The 25,028-nt window shown below is 41.9% G+C and overlaps 1 protein-coding gene across 2 annotated transcripts in view; it reads left to right on the forward strand.

Moving 5' to 3' along the window:
* The window catches only part of Fam114a1 (family with sequence similarity 114 member A1), a 58,856-nt gene that overhangs the window by 12,398 nt on the left and 21,430 nt on the right, over positions 1-25,028 (forward strand). For both annotated transcript variants that reach the window (XM_027390734.2, XM_027390735.2), the window contains exons 3-8: positions 4,394-4,481; positions 11,741-11,854; positions 11,981-12,090; positions 14,892-15,026; positions 18,804-18,956; positions 24,824-24,947. In XM_027390734.2, the coding sequence (XP_027246535.1) occupies positions 4,394-4,481; positions 11,741-11,854; positions 11,981-12,090; positions 14,892-15,026; positions 18,804-18,956; positions 24,824-24,947 (724 nt within the window). The remainder of the gene's footprint in view (positions 1-4,393; positions 4,482-11,740; positions 11,855-11,980; positions 12,091-14,891; positions 15,027-18,803; positions 18,957-24,823; positions 24,948-25,028) is intronic.

Consider the following 25,028-nt stretch of genomic DNA (forward strand, 5'->3'; position numbering starts at 1 on the left):
AGCTGGCCCAAAAGCCTTTCCTATGCCTGAACATGTAAAGGTGAGAAGACCCGCATATATATTTAAACTATCTACAAATCTTGAATACCTTTCTTTTCAGATATTCAGGGTGTTGGTAAAAAGTGTGCTGTGTTCACCAATTAAAATCCATTTCTGCAATTCAGAATGCTAATTAGCAGAGCATCAGGTGTTAATAGAGGTAGAGATAATAGAATTGCTTATTATGGCTGCCTCTGGAGCATGGCTTACCTAATGAGGATGCCTTGCTGACCTGGACTATACATATTTTATTGGAATTAACTTAATTGTAACTCAATCTAACAAGCATAAATAATATCATACTATGTATGTAAGAGTGGTCTCAAAATAACTGAAATCATAATACTAAATGCTGAAAATAAATGGGTAATGATGAAAAGATAGGGCAGAGGCAGTATTGTTGGATATAGTTTGACTTGGATTTCTGTGGTGGTTTGAATGTAATTGGCCCCCTTAATCTCATAGGGAGTGGCACTGTTAGGAGGTATGGCTTTCTTGGAGTGGGTATGGTCTTGTTGGAGGAAGTGTGTCACTGTGGGGTTTTGGTCCATTTTCCCCCAAGTTGAATACATTCAAATGTTTTAAATAAGAAAAATATGATACATTCTATTTCCTTTTTAAGTACCTCATTTATCTATAGATTACAAAACCTTGCTGAGTACTTTGTAATTGCTATAAAGCTATTAAATTTATACAGTAGGCTTAAAGACCTAAATTTTAATATAGTATTCCTAAATGTGGAACAATTTTAGCATAAGTCTCTACTGTGGTAATTCAGCTATTCATTGTAAATTGGTTTTCAAACCTTGTCATTCTGTTAAGTTCTATAAATATTAGTAGTACAGAAAAGGTGAAATGTGCACAAAAACCATTAATAGCATGGCTTTGGTGCTTTATCCTTTCTGTGTTTAATTTTTAAGTCTTCCCAGAGTTGAATTATGTGTACTCATCAGGGAAGAAAATTACTTGGAAATAACAGAGATATTGTGAGCCAGACCTTCTGACAGAGCTGTAGGTCCCCAGGACAGCTTGCAACCTCCCTGCCATATTGAGGCTCCTTTTAGAGTATCTGTGCCGTGAGTTGCAGAACTTAAGGAAGGCTTGGTCTCCTGGGTCCAATGGCCAACATCCCTGGTACAAGATATACACAGTACCCGATTCTTCATCTGTCTTGGGGAATGGGACATCCAGGTTGGTCTTTTATCCTTACTATTGGAATATATATTCTCCATCTAAATGTGGGTGCTCTTTGTATTTGATGGATTTCTCTTAGATTTTTAAAAACGATTTATTTATTTATTTATTTATTTATTTTATGTATATGAGTGCTTTATCTACATATATGCCTTTATGCCAGGAGATGTTTTAAATGTCCTTGATAAATCCAAGCCTGATTTGTTCCTACTATATAAGGTCATTCTTCTGAATCTGTAAGAAGAAGAAGACAGTGTAGAGAGTTCCCATGGGATGATTTCTGCTCTTTGAGTTAGGCCGTGATGGTCTCTGTTAAAGGAGGTGGGAGGTACATGGGTAAAGGATGAGAAAAAACAGCTTTACGGCAATATTTAACAATGTGAGATGCGAATTGACCCACTCTGCTTATTTTATTTTTATACATGCCGTAGAATACATGTAAAGGTGGAAGAACTTTGTGGAGAAGGTTCCTTCCTTCTGCCCTTACTAGGGCTTGAACTCAGGCCATCAGCCTGCCTGGCAAGTGCCTTTACTCACTGAGCCATCTCATTGGTCCTATGCTGCAATTTTATAGGCATAATAACCAGTTAGTGGTGACAACATTCATGATGAGATATATAATTCATGGTTAATCTTTAGTTTATATTTTTGTAAAATGTGCACATCTAGCCACTTGATTTTTCTATTAATCATAAATATTCCTTATAACTAGCCAAGATATCTTAGCTCTATGTCAAGGACTTTAATCAAGCAGTTGAAGTGTTGCTTATTACATGGCAAAAAGTTCTAGAGTCATTTGACATTTCTTTTTCCATTTGCTAGCCAATTACCAGCTGCCAGGCATATTAAATATTGTGAATTTGAGTCAGAGGTTGTCACACCTATGTGCACTGTTCTTCCTAATCATGGCCAGTGATTGGCCATATGAAAGAATGATATAGTCATCGGCTTACATCTGTCTTCCCGAAGGCACAAAATTGCCACTGGATTCCATTGCCAAATGAGGCAATCAATGTAGACACCACCAAGGTCATGAGTAATGGGTGTTGCACTCATGTAACCTCTCTCTGTTTCCAGACAGACTAACAGCCATCTTACAAAGCTCTACTTCATAGTCTTAAGGCTGGTGTTTCATGTTGTTACTTCCTAGCCTCTACAGGGTGTTTATATGGCTGGGATTTCACTCACAACTTTATATGAAATAATTCTCTTAAAATTCACAAATCCTGTGGGGGTAATTGGTTCTGATATACATATATCCATATCCATATATATATATATATATATATATATATTATATATATATTTGAGTATACTCCATGTACAATTTCATAAAAGTCTATGATAGCATTGAGTATACCCCACCCTTCTGAGAGCTCTCCTCTGCCATGTCTTGCATTTTATAATGAATGAATGAGTGCTTAGACGAGCTTTAGTAACTCATTGCCCGGAATGGCAGAACCACAACTCAAATCCAAGCAATTCAATTCTATGACCTTTCCTATTGCTCACATCTTTCTGCTGAATGGATGATGTTTGGTATTTACTTGGTAAATCAGTTAAGAATGCATTGAGAAACAAATAACTAAAGTCTAACACAGTGGTTTATGGAAGAGTGATGGATTTTTCTCCCATAATACAAAACATGGAGATAAGCAGCTCCTGGCCGTTGGTTTAGTGCTCCACAGCATCAGGACCAAGGATGATGCTTCCTTGACCTTTTCTGAAGCAACAGAAAGGACTGCTACTGTCAAACATCATGTCTACATTCAGGGCAGGAGAAGGAGAAAGAGCTGGCAAAGGCCATAACTGAAAATTTATCACAAAAGCCAAAGCTTCTCCCTTTATAGACGTCTTTGTGAAAAACTGGTCATGATACCACCATTGGCTGCAAGAGTGAGAGGCAGCAAGGAAAGGGATTTGGGGATGACTGACAGCCAGCCTGGGAGCTACAGAGTCTACGGATTATATAAGCCTCCTTCTCCCTTCCCTCCCTCCATCCCTTCCTTTCCATAAAAATGCTCTGGTATGTTGCATGGTTGACTCCTGATGTATTTATTCTTCCTTTGCTTTCTATGGTCTGTTTGTGAACAGTAAGAGAAAGCTGTGCTTCCACTAACTGCATCCAGACTTGCTTAATGTGATCAGCAGAATCTGTTGCAGATCTGAGCTTGATAATGGGTGAATATCAGTCATTTAGCCAACAAATACCATTAAGCACTCCTCTTGACCCAAGGGATAGATTAGTGACCAGAACAAGAAAGAAAGGGAGAGAGACAAGAAAGAGAGATCAAGAGGCAGGGAGGGAAACAAAACTGAGGGAATCTTCTAGAACATAAAGCAGCCAGTCCCAAGACTAGAGGCCACAGGCCTGAGATATTAATATTTGCTTGGCAAATAGAATAGGGTGGGCCCACATTGCTTGAATTTTCACATTCTGTTGCTCACACAAAACCACAGTCTCCAGTCTATAGTTCAGAATCCAGGGAGACAGAATTTGACTGCATAGGCCAGGAACAGTTTTACCCCTGCAGGTGAGGGCTGGAGTGACAGGGATCATTTGAGTGGAGCCAAAAAGCTTGAATTCGAATATGCCATAAAAGTTTCTGTTGTCTGCACCCGTCTCCAGGCTAATTGACACCCTTATTGAACAATTAGTCAATGTTGGACACCACCATCCACCAACCACACTACCATTTCCATCCCCACTCCACAAGTCTGGAAATTAAACGTCTTGAAAAGCACATTTATTTAACCCTGTAAGAATGGACTAAATCAGGGTCATTTTTAATGTTTTTGCATCACTTTTGTGTTCTAATGTGCTACATTTCCCTGGCCCCTCCACTCCCCTAACCCCACCTTAACCCTGCCAGTCCTTGTCCCTGTCTTTCATGGAATGGGAGGAGGAGTACAACTCCCTTCTCACATTGGGCCAAGTCCACAGGAGCCAACAACTCCATTACTCAGTTTGGTTACAAAGTACATACTGCAGTGTGGGTCAAGATACTCTTTTATGGCCCATATAAACTATAAGTCCGAGAGATATGGTTAATTTGGTGGGTTTTTTTGTTCCGGAATCTTCTCTGCCTCTCTGAATGAATGTTTTTCCATTCAGGGGCAAAGTGAATATCTGACCTGCTGCTAATTTGTTCTCCTGCAGGCTGTGGACTCCCCACCACGGGCAGGAGGATGGGCAGGCTGGGGATCCTGGGGAAAATCTCTGCTCTCATCTGCATCAGCCACAGTAGGTAAGTGTTGGGTGTTGCACCAGAACAGAGTTCAGAAGCTTGACGGGACAAGAGATGGTGATATAGCTCATATTGATGGAGTCTAACATTTGCCCATGGGAAGTCTGTTTTCAGGGTTCAAGTCAGTATTGTTTGGGGTAGTTTTAAGCCACTATCTTTTATTATCCCTTAAAGTATGGATTTAAAATGTAGATATCTGCATAGGCACACACATATTTATGCATATATATAAATACGGATATACACATAGATTTTTATTTTTAAGATTGAGTCTTACTATGTAGTCTAGGCTGTCCTTGAACTTGTGATTCTCCTGCCTCAGCCTCCTGAGTGCTGGGATAACATGTGTGCACCACCACACCCAGTGTGCTGTATTCATGTTGATTGATTGGTGCATGTTGAACCATCCTAAAATCCATAATACTTCAAACATAGATAAAATTTTTTGTACCTAACACAAGAACTAAAAACAACCAGCATGAGGGGAGATGGTGCTAGGGGTCCCAAGGCTGAAAGTGGTGGTCAGGAGTTGGATTCTCAAAAGATATTGGAAAATCACGGTCAGAAGTGGAGGTTGGAATGGGACCATCTGTGAACAGGGATTCTGTAAAGTTATGGGTTCCAATGCTGCTGAGCCCATCAGGCTCCAAAAGATGACTAAGCCATGGTCACACAGGCAGCCCTGGTTAATGTCAGTGAGATACACACACACACACACACACACACACACACAAAATGGGTGAGAGATTTGTGGGGAAGGTGGCGGGTGGATGGTAGGACATAGGAGGTGAGGTTAGTCAGTAAGTATGAAAAGTGTACATATGTAAAATTGTAAAAAAAATTTTAAAGATTAAGAAATAGAAAAACACATTTGTTTCAAGTTATGGGTTCCTGCCTGAGCTGCTAAATTGGTGTTGAGGGGTAACTTCCATGACATTCAGAAACAATGTCAATCCCAGGGCTTTGTAGCATTAACAGTTTATCATCGTGGGGCAAAGAAACTTATTAGAAAACAGGACACTCACAGCCACAGAGACACTCTTGAAGCTTTTTAAATGGCCTGCAGAAAGTAAAGGAAGAAAATAACCGCCTTCAACTGCGATTGATTTCCACTCAAAGCTTCATGTTACCCCTAGGGTGATTCAGTTGCAGATAGGCAGCAAAACATAGTCCTTCACATAGGGCTGCCAACAGCACTGGAAACACAAGCAAAGCTCACAGAGGCAGAAACACAACAGTACAACCCTTGTAAGTATTGAGAGTTGGCAGGAAAGCAAACAGAGAATAGGAACATTTGGAAGGTGGTGCTTTCTTGGAATGCACACTGATCCAGGGGTGCTAGGATGTGAGACCCAGTCTTGGGTACTTTTAACCTGCTGAGACACAGTAAGACACTGTGGCTCAGTTGCTACACTTTGTAGGTGCTCATTGAGACACAGGGGTTCTCTATTTGAAAAAGAGTGGTCCGGGGAACTTGAGAAAGCCTAAGGTCCCTTCCCACTTTCTACCTCATAGCCACCTATAGAAGGAATTACAAATGAGTAGCCATTGTGCTGGATGGAAACAGCCTACTGATGGGTGTTTGTCTCCTCTACATTGTTCTATCTTGTCTTGTGGCTTATTACTTTGACTCTAAGGTAAAAGGAAATGAAAAGAAGTGACTGTCCTAATGTATATGTGAAATCAAACATTTCTCAGCCAACAGTTCTTTTCAGGGGACCCTCCCTCTTAAAAGTTATCTGCATCACAGACAAAATGTGTCACAGTCTAAGAAGACTTAATCATCTGCCATTCATGCCTGTGGGAAAATTCATAAAATGCAATAAAAATCTTTGTCATTCCATACAGAAACCAAAGGGAGGAAATGTCAAAAACACAGAAAAATGACAAAAAATGATAATATTGATAACTTCAAGGCAATATTATGAAAATCAGCTATGACTTCCCACAAGCACATAATAGACATGGCTTCCCTTTAGAATGTATTGCTAAGAGTAAAGTAATGGTCCAGTCATGAAAATGAGAGCTGACAGTGCTAAGACATAAAGATTTCAGAGTCAAACCCCTACAGAATGGAGTAATGTATTACTCCATCCTCTGAAGGCCTAAATGTTTATTTGAAAAGTGGGTTGTGACAGTTTTAGGACTCTAAATACCTAACACAAGAATATCTATCTGGTTGGGTGATAGAATACATCTGATCATATTAAGGTTTTTTCCTTTCTCAAAATCACTGTTCTTCTCTTTCGAATCCTTGCCTAAGTTTCAGTTTTTCACATTCTGATGACACTTTCTATCAGACCTATCCAGATAGCATCAGTGTTTATTACAAAGAATGGCAAACTCATCAAAATTGCGCTCCTATGAAAACTCCCCTCTGTACAAATTGCCATTGACTGCAAGGGAATCTTTATCTATCTATCTATCTATCTATCTATCTATCTATCTATCTATCTATCTCAAAGTGATGCTGATGATGTAAAAATTCCTAAGTGTTAGGAATTTTAGAGACCCTTATATCAGCCAGGGTTCTCTAGAGGAACAGAACTTTTAGAATGGATGTGAATATATATGGAAATTTATTAGAATGGCTGACAGACTGTGATCCTGCTAGTCCAACAATGGCTGTCTACCAATGGGAGGCCTAAGAATCTAGTAGTTGTTTAGTCCTCAAGGCTGGTTGTCTTAACTGGTCTTCTGAATCCCAAAGAAGTAGGCTCTAATGCCGGTGAAGAGATGAACTAGCTTCCCTCTTCCATGTCCTTTATGTAGGCTGCTGGCAGAAGCTGTGGCCCAGATATAAGGTGGATCTTCCCACCTCAAAAGATCTGGATTAGAAGTGAGCCTTCCAATGTCAAAGGATTTAATTAAGAAAAAAAAATCCTTTGAAGATATGCTCAACCATTTGAGTTTTAGTTAATTCCAGATGTAGTCAAGTTGACAACCAAGACTAGCCATCACCAGGTCATCATGAAAAGGGTGATGGGAGTAATGCTACTGTTTCCCAAAGTGCTTTGTAATCTCTGTATTAGGGACAAGATTTGTGGGTTTCTGGTGGACTTTGATGAGAACATTGTCAGCTTAGTAGCACTTACTCTTAACCCTGACCTAGGGTAGGGGTATATGTGAGCATTTGACTACAGAGAACTTTGGCCATCATTTGGGAGAGGGAAGAGTTTTCCAGAAGGAAAATTGATGGGCATCTTTTTTAAATTGCATTTAGTTTGTTTTAGTTGAGGATGACAGCCTCAATTGTATGTTTTTCTAGCAACAACAACAAAACTACATTCTGCTATTATAACAAGAAGAGGACTTAAGAAGGAAATGAAACTGGTGTATGGTATCATCCCAAATCTCACAGCCACAAGCCAACTGCAACCCCACATCTTACAGCACAGGGGTGATTCCAGACTACAAGCCCTCGCCCTACAAAGCATGGCTGGGACAATGTAGCTAGAGTGGGATTACAATGTGAAGGTGAACTTTACCTTGCTCTGTGGTCACGGTGAGGCAAGCCAAATTCAAATCAAAATGTTTTAGAGGAGAAAGTTCTTGAGCAAGGATCTGACTTCCGAGGAGTTAGAAAATCAAGGTTAGAATGGCACTCCACAATGACTCACACACAAAACTTCCTTAGTATGAAGTAATGAGTACACAGATTGGTTCTGGTGTCAGACAGACTGGGTTTGAATCTACCTCCCACCTACCAACTCGGGGACCTTTGGCAGGTGATGTCATCTTGACGGGTCTCAGTTTTCTCAGTTATGGGAGGGTTGTAACACCACCTCTTAACACACCACTGTTAAGAAAAGTAGATAATTTACTATTCTAAACTTTGTAGCACAGTGTCTAGAATATCCTACAGGATCAAGTAATGCCCACAGTGGAGAGATTTAGCACATCACTAGAAAGTACATATTGTAATTCTGGCAGAGAAAGCACAGCAGCAGAAACACGAGAGATGAATTACTTAACATCACACAACCGAGAAAGGGTGTAACCGAAGTTCCTGGCTTGACTTCGGTGTAGACTGCTTTTCTTTAGAGCGTAAGTGTAGGTGGCTAAAATACCAGCTGACCATTGAATGTTAATAAATGATGCTGTCCTGTGACAGTCTTATTTTGATTTGGGTTTATTGTTTTTCTGGTTTTGCTTTAGTTGTTTGTTTTGCTTTCCAGCATTCACTTTCTACTGCAGTATGAAAACCAGCTCCAGCCCCAGCCTCAGAAGTTAATCCACAAACTACACTAAATCGTGTCACGAGAGTTGGTTGTCTTTCTCTTGCTGATAGAATACATCCACTGTCTCTGGAAACAGAGTCATCAAAGTGCTGGTGGCTCTGTTATGATTTCCTTACTCTGGGCACTAGATGTCACACTAAGTCAAGCTTTAGAAGTTACTTGACTACATAGGGTGTGGCAATATCTACTTTACCTATAAAAAAATTTACAGCTTTTTGGTAAATGTAAGCTTAACTTTTAATTTCTAGTAGAATCCAGAAATATTTTTTTTTACTCACACAAAAAATTAGAACTGTTAATCAGAAAACAGCAGTTTCCTGGCTTCCTGTTCCATTAAATATAAATATATCTTACTTACATGCACCTTAAAAACTGTTTCATTCCATAATAAAAAAGGATTTTTCTACAGACAGTTTATGTACACTTCTATGTTGTCATTTGTAAGGCTTCCCCCTTGTCTTTTTGTGTTGTTTGAGACAATGTCTCATGGAGCCCAGGCATGCTTTGAACTTGTTAGATAGCTGAGGCTGGTCTTGAACTCCTGATCCTCCTACCTCTGCCTTCCAAGTTCTGGGACTACAAACTGATAGTCCTTTGTGTTCTGAGATGGTGAGAAGCTGTTCTTCCAAACAAAGAAACAGACAAGAAGCTGGGCGTTGGTGGTGCACGCCTTTAATCCCATGAGGCAGAGGCAGGCGGATCTCTGTGAGTTCGAGGCCAGCCTGGTCTCCAGAGCGAATGCCAGGATAGGCTCCAAAGCTACACAGAGAAACCCAGTCTCGGAAAACCAAAAAAAAAAAAAAAAAAAAAAAAAAAAAAAAGAAACAGACAAAAGTCTAACCTGCCAAGAATGGAGAGGGTCAAAGGGATAATGATGAATGTAAGGCTAACTGAACTCAGAGCAGGCTGTGCTCCCAGCCTCTGAAGCTCACTTGCTCTGATTTTGGCTCTCAGAAATCTATAGCTGTGAATCATGGGTGGAGATTTTCCTTTTGGAAAATTCGTAGGTTTTTGTTTCGTTTAAAAAAGAAAACAACAACCTGAAGTCAATGACTTAAATGCTGAAATTTCAGTGAAATTCTATTGAAATGTTTGGAATTCATTGGAGGCTAGAAAGAATTAATTCAAGCCAGATTGAAAGCTTATAATTAAGTCTTAGGCTTAACAGTTTGTGTTTTTTTTTTTTTTAAGTAACTCAGTAATGAGTTTGAGCTGTGTTTAATTATCTGCATGAGTGTAGGCCCATATTTCTATTGTAATTAAAGTTGTAAATCATGTTTCCTAGGCTTTCAGCATTTGTAGGTAATATATGATGACAAATAATTTTCATTGAAACGGACCAGTGAATATCATTGCCTTGTGTTGAGGCTGCTTTGATAAATCAGGTTATAATTGTTAAAATAACATTTTGTTTGTATGATGCGTTTGTATGTGGGTGTGCATATGTGAGTGTGTGCAGAGGCCAGAATTAGCCTCAGATACCACTCCTCAGGATGCTGTCCACATTGCCTTTTGGGACAGCTTGACTCACATGGCCTGAAATTTACTGATTCAATTAGAATGTCTGGACATCAGGCCCCAGGGATCCACCTGTCTCTCCCTCCCTAGTTCTGGGACTACAGCTCATGCCACACACACACACACACACACACATCCCACCCCAGATTTTTACTTGGGTTGTAGGCATTGACATCAGGTTCAAAATACATTCTTTGTATTCATCTGTTTCTTCCTCTAACTCTGGAGATGGATAAACAGTCATTTGAACAGTGCTTTGTAATTTTGACTGGTTCTGTTTAGCTCTGACTTGGCACTTTGCCCCTAGGTGTTATGATTATCACTGCCTTATGTTTGAACAACCCAAGGTCTCTGAAGATTTCCTTCCTTTCTTCTTGCATATCAAAGCAGGGGGCAGGCACCCAGATGGAGATAGCACAGGCTGTTTTTCCTTCTCCAATACCTATGAGGACCCCAGTGAGCTACCCATGTTTTGATTGCTTCATCCTGTCTGGAAATACAGAAAGGCTATAACCCATCTTAGTGGAGGATGTCCCACTGTCTTTGAATGAAATGGAGACAAGACTTTTTTCTATCGAGTCACTGATTTTTGCTCAGTGCTCTATACTCACTCATCAAGAACTTACTGAATCATAACTGTGCCAGTGTCTTGGAAATAAAGGACAGTCCCTTCTTGGAAACACAGGTGTTTCCTGTCCAGTGGAGTAAAACCAGTGACCTTCAGTCTGGTTTGGACTGTTACTGCTTCCTGATTTTTCCCACTGAGTGACATTTTAGATTTAGAGTCCAGGTTAGCCCAAGACTTTTCATGGTGCACTTTTAAGGAAATGCAGTGATTGTGTGTTTGTTTTGAGTTTTGAGGCTTTATTTATTTTGTTTGTTTTGTTTTGAGACAGGATCTTGCTAAGTTGCTCACACTGGCCTATCATGCTATGTAGACCAGGCTAGCCTCAAACTTGCACCCTCCTGCTTCAGACTCCTGAGTGTTGGGATCACAGACATGTGCCGCCACCATGTCTAGGTTCATACACAGAAATGTATTGAAGCTCATCTGACTTCAATTCAGCCAGTGTTAACTGAGTACCTGCAATGTGCTAGGACTTCAAAAAATAAGCAAACAACAACAAAAACAAATGACATATCAGCCATATCACACTTAAAAAAGCATGAGGAAGATAAGACAGCCATGTCATTCAAAGATGCTGGCTTGAGTTTAGAATCTCAGTGTGCAAACAGCCAGTGTGAAAGGCAGAGGGTCTGGAAACATAGGAAGGAAACTGAGTCACAAAAGGAAGGTGGCTTCTTTCAGGTCACTCAGCCTTGACCAAGTTGAGTTCATCTTTGGGCCCTACCCTAGGGGATGTAAATGCCCTGCTGTTGAGCATTTTGTTTTATTCAGGGTGGACGCCCACAAGGCCATGTTTTGTGTGATCAGCCCAGGGGTTACAGATTGTGTGGGCTTATAATGTATCTGTTAACTATATATTTATTTACCTACAGGTCATGGGTTAACTGCAGTCAAGGAAAAGGCCGGGGCAACCCTGCGAATCCACAGTGTCAATTCTGGATCTCCTGAAGGGGTACCAACTGATGCCGAAAATGGATTTTCTGAAAGTGAGTGGCATGTTCACCTCGTGTTCAGTTTTATTACACTATGTGCACAATTACACGGTGGGAAAGAGCCCACATTCAGATCAGCAAACCACATTCTAACAGGGGTGTTCTCTCTTACCATGACAGATGTGACTCCAGATCAGGACCCTGCCGGGGGCCCCCACACTTCTCCTCCGCCAGGGGCGGCAGGGTCGAGGGGCATGCTGTCAGCCCTCACCAACGTGGTTCAAAACACGGTGAGTCCCTAGCTGCTTCATGTTTCCCCTGGTGGCTCACTTCTTTTGATCTCTCCATCTCGTGACCCAGATACATCAGAGAAAAGGCAGCCTTGCTCATAACTTTGGATTACGGTTTGTTATGCTTTTTGCTACAGAGTAGGTGTGACCTTGGTTCTGAAATAATAAGGGCAAGATGAAATGTGGCTTGTGTTTAATAGAAAAGCATGGTTTAGAAGGGACATTATTTTTTTTTTTTCAATCTGATTTAACAGTGTCCTTTTCAGCCGCTGCAAGGACAACCTCTGGGTGGGGGAGGAACTCAGAGCCAGGACAGCTCTTCTTCCTGGATCCTATCTCAATGTTCTTAAAAATATGAAACTGTCTACAAACAAAGTATGTCACTGACAAGAGGAATAGTCCAGAGACCTACCCTGCCATATGGCTGCAATGCCTTCTGTGCCCTTCCTTGCAGAGCCCTAAATGTATCCCTGCAAGTCCTACCCTTCCTTTTTATTCATTTTCATTTATGTTAAGTGGATTGTTTTAAAGACAGATGCATAACCATCTCACTCAAAGGAAGCTTGTTATCCTATTGACAACAAAACAGTGATGAGTGTTAAAAGGAAACGGAGGTACCCCAAGTGAGATGAGGGAGCTAGCTGGTCCTCAGAGCCAAGAAGAAAAGATTCAGTCTACTCTCTAGAACAAACTAACTAGATTTTCTCGAAATATGGCTCATGTCCCTTTTTAGTCATTTAATCAGTTGTGATTTTGAAGAGAGACAATTGTCCTCACTGTGTAACAGGAACCTCACCAGACTCTGGCCAGATTTTCCATATTAAGTCAATTCAACAATGGAGTGCAGTGCACCATGGGAGAGAAGGGATTGTAGATGAACAGGGTAAGTGATCTGACCCATACATTGGGGTGAAAGTATGGCAGGAATAAAGAAAATGACTGTCCTGTACTTGCTCCTTGAAGGCCCCTAGACTGGGCAGGAAGAAGAGGCATACCAAGATGTTTTAGTAGTCACACAGCAAAGCAGTTCAAAGGCACCCATGGGAGTGGAGGAAGCTCACTCAGTAACTCTGGAGTAAAAAATGAATTCATAGCTTGTCACCTCCCTTTTTTTAATTAAAAATTTTTGCATTATTGTGTGTGCATATGATGGGGGAGGGGCACCTTACCATGGTGCTCATATGAACATGAGAGGACAACTCTGTGGAGTCAGTTCTCTCCTTCCTCTTTATGTGGGTTCCGGGGATGGAACTCAGGTCATCAGGTTCATGCAGTAATTGCCTGTTTCCATGGAACTATCTTGCCAGCCCTGAGCAATCCACTCCTGAAAGCACCATCCACATCCCCAGCTCCCTTTCTGTGTTCTGAACCTGCTTGGCTTCCTTCCCACAGTCCCACCCCATCTGCAGGCTTGCCCTTGTCCAACAGTGAACAGATACTTCCTGTTCTCACTTTATTCTCTATGGAAGTGGCAGGATATTGGGGACCTGTAAATTGAAGTTTGCAAAAGTATAGCTGCTGAGAATCCCATCATCCTTTGTATGCTTTGCTTTTATCATTGCTGGGACAATAACACAGGGAAATAACTCAGGGAAGAAGGTTTGTTTTGCTCATGGTTTGAGAGGCTTTAAGCCATGGTTGTTTGGCTTCGTGTGCTTGAATGTCATGGTGGTGGGATTACGTAAGCAGGGGGCTCTTTGCCTCTGGCAGCCCGGGTGCAGAGAAAGAGGAGGGACTGAGAACCAGATATAAAATTTAAGGTACACGCCCCAGTGGCCCACGTCCTCCAACTGGCCTCCACCTCCTTAAGTTTCTAGAACTTCCTAAAATAACACTAGTAGCTGAGGAACACTTTATATTGAAGCCATAGAATCCTTCAAAGTGTCTGCTTTTACAAGTCTGTTCCGTAGCATGAGTATTGATTTGGTGCCAGATTTGAAAACAAATTCCAAATGCCGAAAGTGGAAATGTCTGATAAAGTATATCCATTCAGCAAGGCTGAAAACTGCCATTTAAGTAATTATGAAGATTGAAAACACATAGAGATGACATTTTCATGTAAGGTGAGAAAAAATACAGTTGTTTGCAGATTGTAGTTAGAGTTGTATTGTTGGGATTCTGTCTAGGGTCTTCAAAGCAAGGCAGGTCTGTTCATTTGAGCAGTGTGCATGGGTCTCTGTTGTTTCAATTTCCGTTAAAAGGAAAACAATGGCTGGCAAAGGGATTTTTCCTGATTGATACCTGGCTAATAGAATAGTTTCTACAGCTAGAAGTACATGGAGAGCAAGCTGTCTTACTTCATTAATGTACTAATTATATTTGGTGTTCTTCAGTTTCTGAAAGTACGAAAGAGCCATCTGAAACAGCCTGAGGGTCTGCTGCTTCAGGGCCCTGCATTAAAAATCATCTAAATAAGCCTGAGTATTTGACATTTTAATAACCCACCCCAAATAATTCTGTTACTTATGCTAAAATTCTTTCAAACGAACATGGCAATTGGGTCATCCATTAATTTTATGTCTTAGATTCATATCTCTTGATATGCTCAGAGCCACTGACATGAATCCCGAATGTGCATCATTTTTAATAACACCTCATGTCCTACAAATTATACAATGTACAGTTTTTCAAGAAAAAGCAAACAGGATTTAAATAGATGATCAATGTCATGGTGTGAAAAACTTGTGGCTTTCTATTGATTTTAATATTTGAAGAGAGTGCCGGGTACATGGGAACTGCGGGCCAGTGCAAAACAGCAGGCTGTAGAAAAATCTAATTGCATGTGTTTTTCTCATTTGCAGGGCAAAAGTGTCTTAAGCGGAGGTCTGGATGCTCTGGAATTCATTGGAAAGAAAACCATGAATGTCCTCGCAGAAAGTGACCCAGGGTTTAAGCGGACAAAGACACTGATGGAGAGAACCGTTTCCTTGTCCCAGGTTGGACTAGAATCCTTCATTGATTTTTCTCCTTTCAGCCAATAAAGTCAAAGCAAGTGGCACAAAAAGTAGGAAGAAAGCTAACTTTCTGACACGGTCCACTGAAAATCTCGTGGGAGGCAAGCACTGTTAATGGTCCCTTATGCACGCTGTTGGTTATCTTACAGACATAGTGATAAATAAGCATTTGGGTATAAGAATATGCATGCATTTGGGTATAAGAATATGTACACACACACTCCAGGCAAACAGCACCATATTGATCACACTTTCATACATTACTCATTTAGTAATCTGTTGAAGATTTTTCCATGTATGCCCCTTTCAGTACCTCAGTTCTGTCGCTTATCATCTATACAACATTGTGGGTTTACTTTCCATCTCTGTGCCTCAGCTTATCCCCTGGATAAGCTGGAATGAGGTGACAGCAATACCTCCTGATAACTTCGCTCTGATGATTACATGAGCTAGAACAGAACCTGATAAAGACATGTATGTGTACATACATATATAACTTTTATGCTAGGTAAAAGGATGATGCTCTTTTATTCTAGGTAAAATGATGGAGAGAAAGACTGAGTCTAAAAACTGGAAAATTCTAGCTACTTTTGTTGTAAAATGAAGAGGGGACCTGAGTTAATTTCCCAAACTACCATAATTTTTGTGACACATTCATGATTTTGTCACAGCTGCATGCTAGCCACACTTAGAAGGCTACACTGCACATGGAAATGTGTTACCCAGCACCCACAAGGACCAGCAAGAATGCTACATGTTGAAAGAATGAACCATGATGAGAGTTGTCAAAGATGAGAGCAGAGTGGTGATGGCTGCAGATGTTGGCATGTCATGGGGGGAGGCACTTGCAGGGCTGTCGATGAGCTGGGGAAACTGCTGCAGCATTTGGAGGGATGATGGGAACTGACCTGGGTTTTGAAGGGGTCACCGTGGTTACCATGGTGAAAAGAGAGTGTGTGGAAGGGGGAGTAGGCCAGAGAAGCCATTTGGCACGTGGATCAGTCTTGTTCCTCACAAAAGTAGATCATGAACTTCTAAAGCCTGGGAGGATGGACGATCAGAGCAGGTTCATGTCAGAATCCAGTGAAAGAGGATCAAAGGGGGGACCGGGTGGCAGTGTGCCAGATTGCCATACTTACTGCCTAAGGAGCTTGGCGAGGGTCGTGGGGAGTCCTCTGGGTGATGTTAGCTGATGCCAGAAGGATGACCCCCCTCCCAATGCCCTGAGGTCAGGGTGACATCTGAGTTTTATTACAAGTGTTAAACCTTCCCAGTGATGGTTTCATTGGGTTATTTTTGAAAATGTTAAAAGTCAGAGCCTTACTAATTTAGTCTTCAAGATAGACAGGAGAGAGAATTTCTTCCATAGCCTGATGGGATCTTGGCAAACAACCTCAAGAACCCAAAAGGAAAATATGGTTGCCTCTTTTATTGGCACATAATAAACACCAGCCTCTATTCTTGGATGTTCTTCCCCCTGTGACCTTGTGGCATTGGCCCGTGTATTTATGGGGCTCTCTGCAGATATTAAAGGACTCCATAAACTTAATGTCCTTGTAAACTTAATGAGATATCAAATAAAAGAGGCCTAGCATCAAAGTAAGCAAGTGCAGAATGTTGTTAATAATGGGTAGGCTCATGTCCATTCTGTCGTCTTTGTATTTAAACAACAAAATAGCTGGAGGAGCTTGAGAAGGGGGGCGTGTTTCTCTTTCTTCATATATACAAGGCCCGGGTTCCATCCCTAGTGCTGCAAATATAGGTGAAAGAAGGGGGGATGAAGGGAGAGGAGAAGAAAGAAGAAAAGAGAAGGGAGGAAGGAAAGACAGAGGTTATTAATGTGAACAGAAACCCAGCCCAAGCATCTACAAGTCAATTTTAGTCAGTGTCCTCTGATGAATGCATCATGAATTTACATTTATTAACTCTTTTCACTGAAGATGTCTCATGGAAAACTTTAAGAATGTAACAGAGGAAATCAAACCCACTTCTTTCTGTTTTGAAATCTGCCTGGATGCAGAATTCTCAATAAGGTCACAAAGAATTGGCCTTTCCTAGTGTCAGGTCCATAAGACAAATCACTAACTGTGGTGTCTATTAGCATATCAAAGTGCATGCTGGCCTCCAGGCTCACACAGTACCTATGGCTCCTGTCAGCTCTTCTCACCCTCCCACCCCACCCCTTACGCTAAACTTCTGCAGCCTGTGGGCTCCCCTTCCTCCAGCTTCTCATTCCCATAACCCTGCCATTTCTACCATGCTCTCTGTGCTTCCTCGCTCTTGGTCTCCTCTCCCTCTTGGTTCTCTCTTAGCTCTTGGCTCTTGGTCCTCTCTCCTCTTTGCTCTCTCTCTCTCTTCCCTTCCTCTCTTGCTCTCCTCTCTTGGCTGGGTTCAGTCTACTAGCCAAGTTTAGTCTACCACTCGTCTCCCTGCTCTGGACTCTTCCACATGCCCCTGGCTGTTCTCTCTCTCTCTCTCTCTCTCTCTCTCTCTCTCTCTCTCTCTCTCTCTCATATCTACAATAAAAACCTCTTCAGCCATCCCTTGGAGCAGTCATGTCCTCATTTGATACATCCAGTGCATTGAAGACTGTGAGTCTGGAAAATCTAGACGCTTTAGAAAAGAATGAACCGTATGTGGGAAAGACTTCAGTGGGCAGCAGAGGAAGCCTTTGTGTGTTTCCTTTCACTCTTATGCCTAGGCACAGATGCCTTGATGCTTGGCTCAGCCAAGCAAATGAAACAGAATATGTAAACATTAATAAACAGCATCAATCTAGTATCTATTTTATATTCCTCTAAAATGTGTTTTTAAATGAAATATAATTACATCGTTCTTCCCCTTCCTTTTCCTCCCTCGAACCCTTCCCCCTTGCTCTCTGTCAAATTCATGGCCTCTATTTCCTTAACTTGTGTGTGTGTGTGTGTGTGTGTGTGTGTGTGTGTGTGTGTGTGTGTGCGCGTGTATTTTCTTAATACTGTAACATATATATGTGTGTATATACATATATGTATATATACAACTTCTAAATATATAAACAACCTGCTTAGTCTATAAAGTTGCATGTATGCATATATTTTCAGGTTGACCATTTGGTACTGGGTAACTAATTTGGGGGCTCTTCCCTGGGGAAGACTATTTCTCCCATTCTCAGCCTTCCTTAGTTACCTATAGTTTTTTGAGGACCCATGAGTGTTGTCGTCCCCACCCCCATCTCCCCCACCCCCACACTCCCCACCACATTTCACATTAGCATGCCTATTGTTGTTAACAGCCTTTGTTCCAGTCTTGTTTAGGCAGCCATGGTCATTAGACTTCACGGGGACCTGGAAAACTCCACCCTGGGGACTAGTTTTTATGGTATCAGAAGGCACCATGAAAGCTTCCAAGGAACAAGAGCAACTCATAGTCCTGACCAAGCTATGATGCCTATGAACTAAAACAATGATCTGCATGGGGAAGGGTGTAATAGTGGCACATATATCTAGGCAGTAACCAACAGCTTTCTAATTGGACCTAATGGCCTCTCAACACGAGGGAAATTAAACCTAGTACTGGAAACCAACCCGACCACCCAGAGCTAGTGAGGTCAGGGAGGAGAACCTACTGCCACCTATTTACAAAGAATTTTGAGAAATTCCAAGCAACAAAGGTGATTTTTTTTTCAGATAATGTCTGTCTTCCTAATCAGCTCTGTATCTTGCACAGGAAGGCAACATGGAAAGATCTGTCTAGTACATGAACATTGTGTCTCTGCAGATGTTGAGAGAGGCCAAGGAGAAGGAGAAGCAGAGGTTGGCACAGCAGCTCACAGTGGAGAGGACTGCACACTATGGGATGCTTTTTGATGAATATCAAGGTTTGTCACACCTGGAAGCCCTGGAAATTCTGTCCAATGAGAGTGAGAGCAAGGTACATTCACATGGGTCATTTGAATGGCATTGTTTGGTGGTATTATGTTTCCTTAGAATGGAAAAAACAACCATGAAGAGGCACAAAAATGAGTTTTCTCACCCCGAAACCTATGCTAAGGTCTCCCATGCTGTACAGCTTGATGTTGTCTCTAACTACTTACAGTTTCCTCTCTGCCCTATGCTGACCTGTTACTCCACCCAGTCTAGAAGACTGAGAATATCAAAAGCCCTCACTAACCCTCCTCATGGCAGAAAAGGCTGCTCTGGTGTTTGCCTGCCAGGCCCTTTCCCTCCCTTTGACAATCTCACTCCCAGATCTGAGATCCCTCACTAGCCGGTGCCTTTATTCAACCCAGTGAAGACGAATGGCTTGTGTTTCTGCTAACTGTGGGCATTCGGTGTACATTGTTTTATGGGTTACAGTGTCACTTATTTGGCTACCTTTATCAGACTATCTGGGCCATAAAAGGCAAAACTGTCCTTCTGAGAACTATTTGAAAATGCTCTCATTTAGAAACCTAGATCACCAAACAGATGGCCCTATATGTTCACACTACCCCACTCGACCCCAGGAAGACAAAAACAATTTGCTATGAATTAGAGGCAAGGCTAGGCTACATGAGCCTCTGTCTCAGAGAAGAAGCCAACAGGCAAAGGCACATGCTGCTAAGCCTGACTACCTGAGTTCAATCTCCAAGACTCACAAGGTGGAAAAGGAACTGATTCATGCCTGCAAGTTTTTCTCTGACCTCAGTGTGCACACGCAAATTAGGATTTTTTTAAAAAAAATTAAACTATTAAAAAAAAAACAAAAAACGAGCAAGCAAGCAAAACATTGTTAAAGGAAAATTAAAAAAAACAAAAAGACAAAAATCATGACTCTCATACTGATAGAAAATAAGCACCCAATAAAGATCTAATTTAGTTCATAATTAAATGAGGAAAACAGGCAGGTGTTATCACCAGCTATAAAGAAAACCAGAGAAAAAATGTTGAATCATAGTTGCTAATAGACACAAGCTTGCCATCCAGTGGGACTGACTGTTCTCCACCTACAAAATCTGTCTAAAATTGTCTGTGTGTCTGCAGAGAAATGGCTTTGCATTGCCATCATCCATTGACAATTTGCACAGTTGTAAAATTGCCCCCCTACATTCAGAATCTCATAATCCGGTAAAAAATGCAATTTCCCACCAAAGCACAAAAGTCTCCCCATGACAGCTGAGTCTGGAATCAGCCTTTATGTGATTATACATCAAAATGAGGCTGTGGGATTTTGGACCTCTCTTACTGCAATCTGCTTGAAATGACAGTGATGATAAAAGCCGCTTCGTAGGATTTCTAAAGGGACTCAGTGAGATAACCCATGAAAGGGCTTGTAGCAGCATGCCTGGTACAAACAAGGTTCTCAGGAAATGCTAGCTGCTGTTTTGTGAATTCACATGCATAAGTAAACATAATGTTGACAGCATTGTATTTTATATGATCCATGTGTGTAAACGGTTGATGATATTGTGTATTTTATATGTACCCTTATGCTGTAAATATGTGTTGTTATTATTATTATTTACAGTATTACAGGGAGAGTCTGGCTCCTACCCTGATAATATAGAGAGGTTGCATTCTGGTATGTTCCATCACAGACCTAAGCTGCAAAACAGCCCTTAGTACAATCCCCCTGCCTCAGCCTCTCAAGTGCTGAGATTACAGATGTGAACTACATAAGATCTCATCCATGATGAGTTGGCCCTGTTATATTTGAAGTTTATAGCAAGACAGCACAGCAGGGTGGAGCAACACCACTCACTCAGAGCCCAGGGAGCAAGAGAGGAAGAGGCCAAGGCCAAGGTCTCACAACCCCATCCAATGACAGTTCTCCAGTAGCCTAACACCTCTCCCTACCCCCAACTCCCAAAGGCTTAACTACCTTCCAGTAGCTCCAAGCTAGGAAGCAAGGCTTTAACACAGAGGCCTTTGGGGAACATCTTAGAGGGGTCTGTAGCTTCTTTTTGCACATTCTTTCCACAAGCTTTGTTTCTATCCCCAGCCTGGAGATTTCTGTGACATTCAGAGAGGAACTTTTTACAAAGTTCTGCTTGGTGCTGTCATAAGCAGTCCTACACACCTGTGTGAAAACCAGCAGAAGTCATTTTTTCATTCCTGTGACAGTCCAAAGTGGGGTACCTGGTCAGCGGGCAGCTTCCTGTACTCAGGGATTAAAGTACACAGGCCCCCAACAAGAATGCATGTGGAAGCCCTTATGGGGGTCTTCAGGCACAGCTAATGGCATACAGTGGCTACCATTGAGATGTATTTGTAGCATGGTGACTGGGGGTAATGGAAATGCACATATTTCAAAACTGTTGAAAGCATAAACTTGAAACATTCTCACCCCAAAAATGGTGTGAGGCAATGTGTTCATAGATGTGTTCCCTGGCATGATACACTCATCCCCTAGTGTGCACACATGTCAGGTCACCACATTGTGCCCCATAGATACAAGTATGGGCCTGGTGGCATGGGCCTGAATCCCAGCTATTGAGGAGGCTGAAATAGAATGATTTCAAGTTCAATGCTTGTCTGGGCTACAGAGTGAGTTAAAGGACCGCCTTGAGGCGACTCTGCCTCAGATTAAAAAGTGAATGAAAAGAATTTAAAAAATGACTGAGGATAAAGTTCAGGGTTAGATCACACAGAAGGCCCTGGGTTCAGTCCCCAGCACCTAAAATAAATTATTTAAATTCAATTTCAACTTAAAAATAAGGGCTAGTATGATGACACATTGGGTGAAGGCACTTGCCACCAAAACTGATGACTTGAGTCTGATCCCTGGAACCCACATGGCAGAGGGAGAAAAATCTCTGCACTCAACACACACACACACACACACACACACACACACACACACCCCAAACGTGGAAAATAAAGTGAATAAGAAAAGGGCTTCAGGCCTTTGCAGTTGGGAGGGGGTGGGTAAGGTGTTTACCTAGTATATATGGGGTCCTGAGTTCAAGTCTCAACAACTTCAGAAACAGACAATAGAAAAAACTCATAGGATGACTTGCTAAATTTAACTCTCAATAAATACATCCTATGAAATATTCCAGACACACTTAACACTAAGAAAATACTCATTGTGTGTCTGAAACACAAATTTAACTAAGTTGCCTCTATTTGCATGGCAACCTTACATGTGCCAATCCTTAAAAGTTAAAAATCTTCTAAACAAACGGTTAAAGAAATCAGTCTTGTCTTTCTCCCTTGACAAACTTTCATCCTGGTCTGGAAGGCTGAGTTCCCCCTTGGAATTCTCAGTCTCCCTGAATTTCCATTCCATCCTCCAGTCTGCCCCTTCAGTCTCCAGCTGTCTTTTACCTCAAACTGCTGTGCATGGGTAATCGAGACTCTGATTCGGTTGTTCCAGCTCCACCCATACCCTCTCCCCTTGCAAGCAACCACCTCTAGTCATCCCCTGGGTTCACACTGGCCTCAGTTGAGCTTGGGAAAGAGGCCCACCCAGTAACCTGGAGAGAGCCCTAGAAGGGGAAACATCCCACGTGTCCTGTGGACCCCTGTGTCTAGGTCTAAAAGGATGTCACGTCCTCATCCTCTGATGCCTTTGGGTCTTCTGAGTCCCATCAACCCGAAAAAGAAGAGAGGACGTTCCCATTTGAAAGCTGGGGACAAGAACGGATGCTCATTATATCCACTGTTACTTCCCTGGCTGAGATTGAGGCACCACAGGAGAAAAGAAAGGAAGACTTGGTGCTAGAGAGATGGCTCAGTGGTTAAAAGTGCCTGCTACACAATCATGAGGACTGGAGTTCAGACCCAGTCACCCACAAAAAAAACATAACTATTCATGCACACATCGTGCCGTGCACACCCACACCACGCCATCACCGTGCACACACACAATAATAAATAGGGTCAGATTGGTTCTAAGACAGACCTGGCAGTGCAGCAATTCATGATGAATGAGAAAAACCAATCATTTGTTTTCATTACACTCAGTTGTTTCGGTTTGTTTTTTTTTTTTCCTTTTCATGGAAAATGGGTATAAGACACCATGTGTACCCTCATGTGTACCCAAACAATACTCCACCTAGTGCCAAGCAGTCAACCAGCATTCCTCTGGTGTTGAAGAACGCATGAGTGCTTATTATTTATTCCTGAATCCGACTACTATTCAGTGCACATCACAGTGGCAGAATGGAGTAACTCAGAGGGAGAAACAGGAGCATGCGAGTAAAATGAAGGCTCTCAGAAGGCCAAGGCCAGAAGGACTGGCCCAGAGCCATAGAGCAGGGGGCATTTACTGCTACCTGCCAAACTGCGTGGCTAATGGGTTCTGTGTTGATTTCCTGCCAAGCTTCCTCCCAGAGCCTTGGACAGGTGCACAGCACCCATTGAGCGTAAACACTTGGGAAAATGGAGTCTGTCAGCCTGGATGCCCTGGCTGACTCTCAGCCTGATGTGTTGATCTACTACCATGTGAACATGGAAACCTATCCCAGGGAGGACTGAGCTCCTCCGCTGGTGCTCCCTTCCAGAGCAAGAATCTGGCTTGCAAAATGTAAAAGCAAAAACTTACAGCTCTACAGTCACACCTCGTTTTTAAATATGATATTCCATGCCCTGTGACCAATTTGTAAATTCAAATTAGTCTTCAGAGGATGGTTGGCCATCTGTACTTGTTTTGAAGTGTACACAGAGGGTACTGTGGAAAGAGACTCTGAAGGTGAGCAGGGGCGATGTCAGTCCAAGCAGAGCCTTCTCTGCCAAGCTCTCCCTGCACATTTCCTTTCCTTCCCCCAAGGGCAGAGTGACAGTTCCCTCTGTGACCCTGCTGTGCCCTTCCCCCACACCCCTTATGGCTGATACTGGTTGACTTGGGCTTCCTGCCTCTGCGCAGTTTTAGAAACCTTCCTAACACTGAGACCGTTTAATATAGCTCCTCATGTTGTGGTGACCCCCCAACCATAAAATTATTTCACCGCTGCCTCCTAACGGTAATTCTGCGCTGGGTTACGAATTGTAATGTAAATATCTGATATTCAGGATATCTGATATGCAACCCACCAGTTGAGAAACTACTCTAGACACTTAGCTCTCAGAAAAGGAAAATGTATCTTGGGCATTTTTGTAAACTCAATGTAAGTCATGTCTCGTAAGTATATATTCGTATGTGTGTGTGTTCAATATTTCATTTATTGAGCCTCACAGTGTTTTAAGTCAGTTCTTTGCTTTAATGATCAAAGTGACCTTATGAGGTAGATATAAATGGTCCCCATTTCATAGATAAAGCCAAGGCATAGGAATATAAATTACACAAGGTCAAGAATTAGTGGATTGAGCTGTGTGGAGGCCAAAGTGTGCTTTAACTAAACACCATGATAAATGGTTCCCACCACCACTGACCTGTGCCATTTGCTTCATATTTGTTCTTTACTAAACAAAGGATGATAAGAAAGTGTGGGTACTGTTTTAGGAATAAGATAATTAGTCCCGTGTGGTGACTCTTACCTGTAACAGTAATTAAGAAGATAAGGCAAAAGGAGCTTGAGTTCAAGACCAGCCTGGACCCTAAAAATCAGCTCAAGGCCAGTCTGAACTATGTATTGAGATGTAACAGGAGTGGCAATAACAAAAGAATGAGGAGACTGAGGTCCTGGGAGCCAGTGCTGTGAGTGGGTGTAGAGCCAACCCTCTCTTTACCTCCCATAGCACTGCTCACTCACTTAGGTCTTGGGAAAACTGGAGGCAGGCAGGTGGATCTCTGTGAGTTCGAGGCCAGCCTGATCCATGCTTATGAGAAGAAATGATGACCATTAAGCTGACCTATTTTTTTTTTTTCTTTTTCAGGTTCAGTCATTTTTAGCATCGCTGGATGGAGAAAAGCTAGAACTCTTGAAAAATGACCTAATTTCTATCAAAGACATCTTTGTAGCCAAAGAATCCGAAAGTGAAGCAAGTCCAGAAGAACAAGGTAAAGAGAAATAAACAGCAAGATAAACTGGTGGCATGAGCCTTGTTAGGAATAAAGAATAATGGGCTGGGGCCGAGAGTG

Source organism: Cricetulus griseus, assembly GCF_003668045.3.
Source record: "Cricetulus griseus strain 17A/GY chromosome 1 unlocalized genomic scaffold, alternate assembly CriGri-PICRH-1.0 chr1_1, whole genome shotgun sequence".
NCBI classification, from domain to species: domain Eukaryota; kingdom Metazoa; phylum Chordata; class Mammalia; order Rodentia; family Cricetidae; genus Cricetulus; species Cricetulus griseus.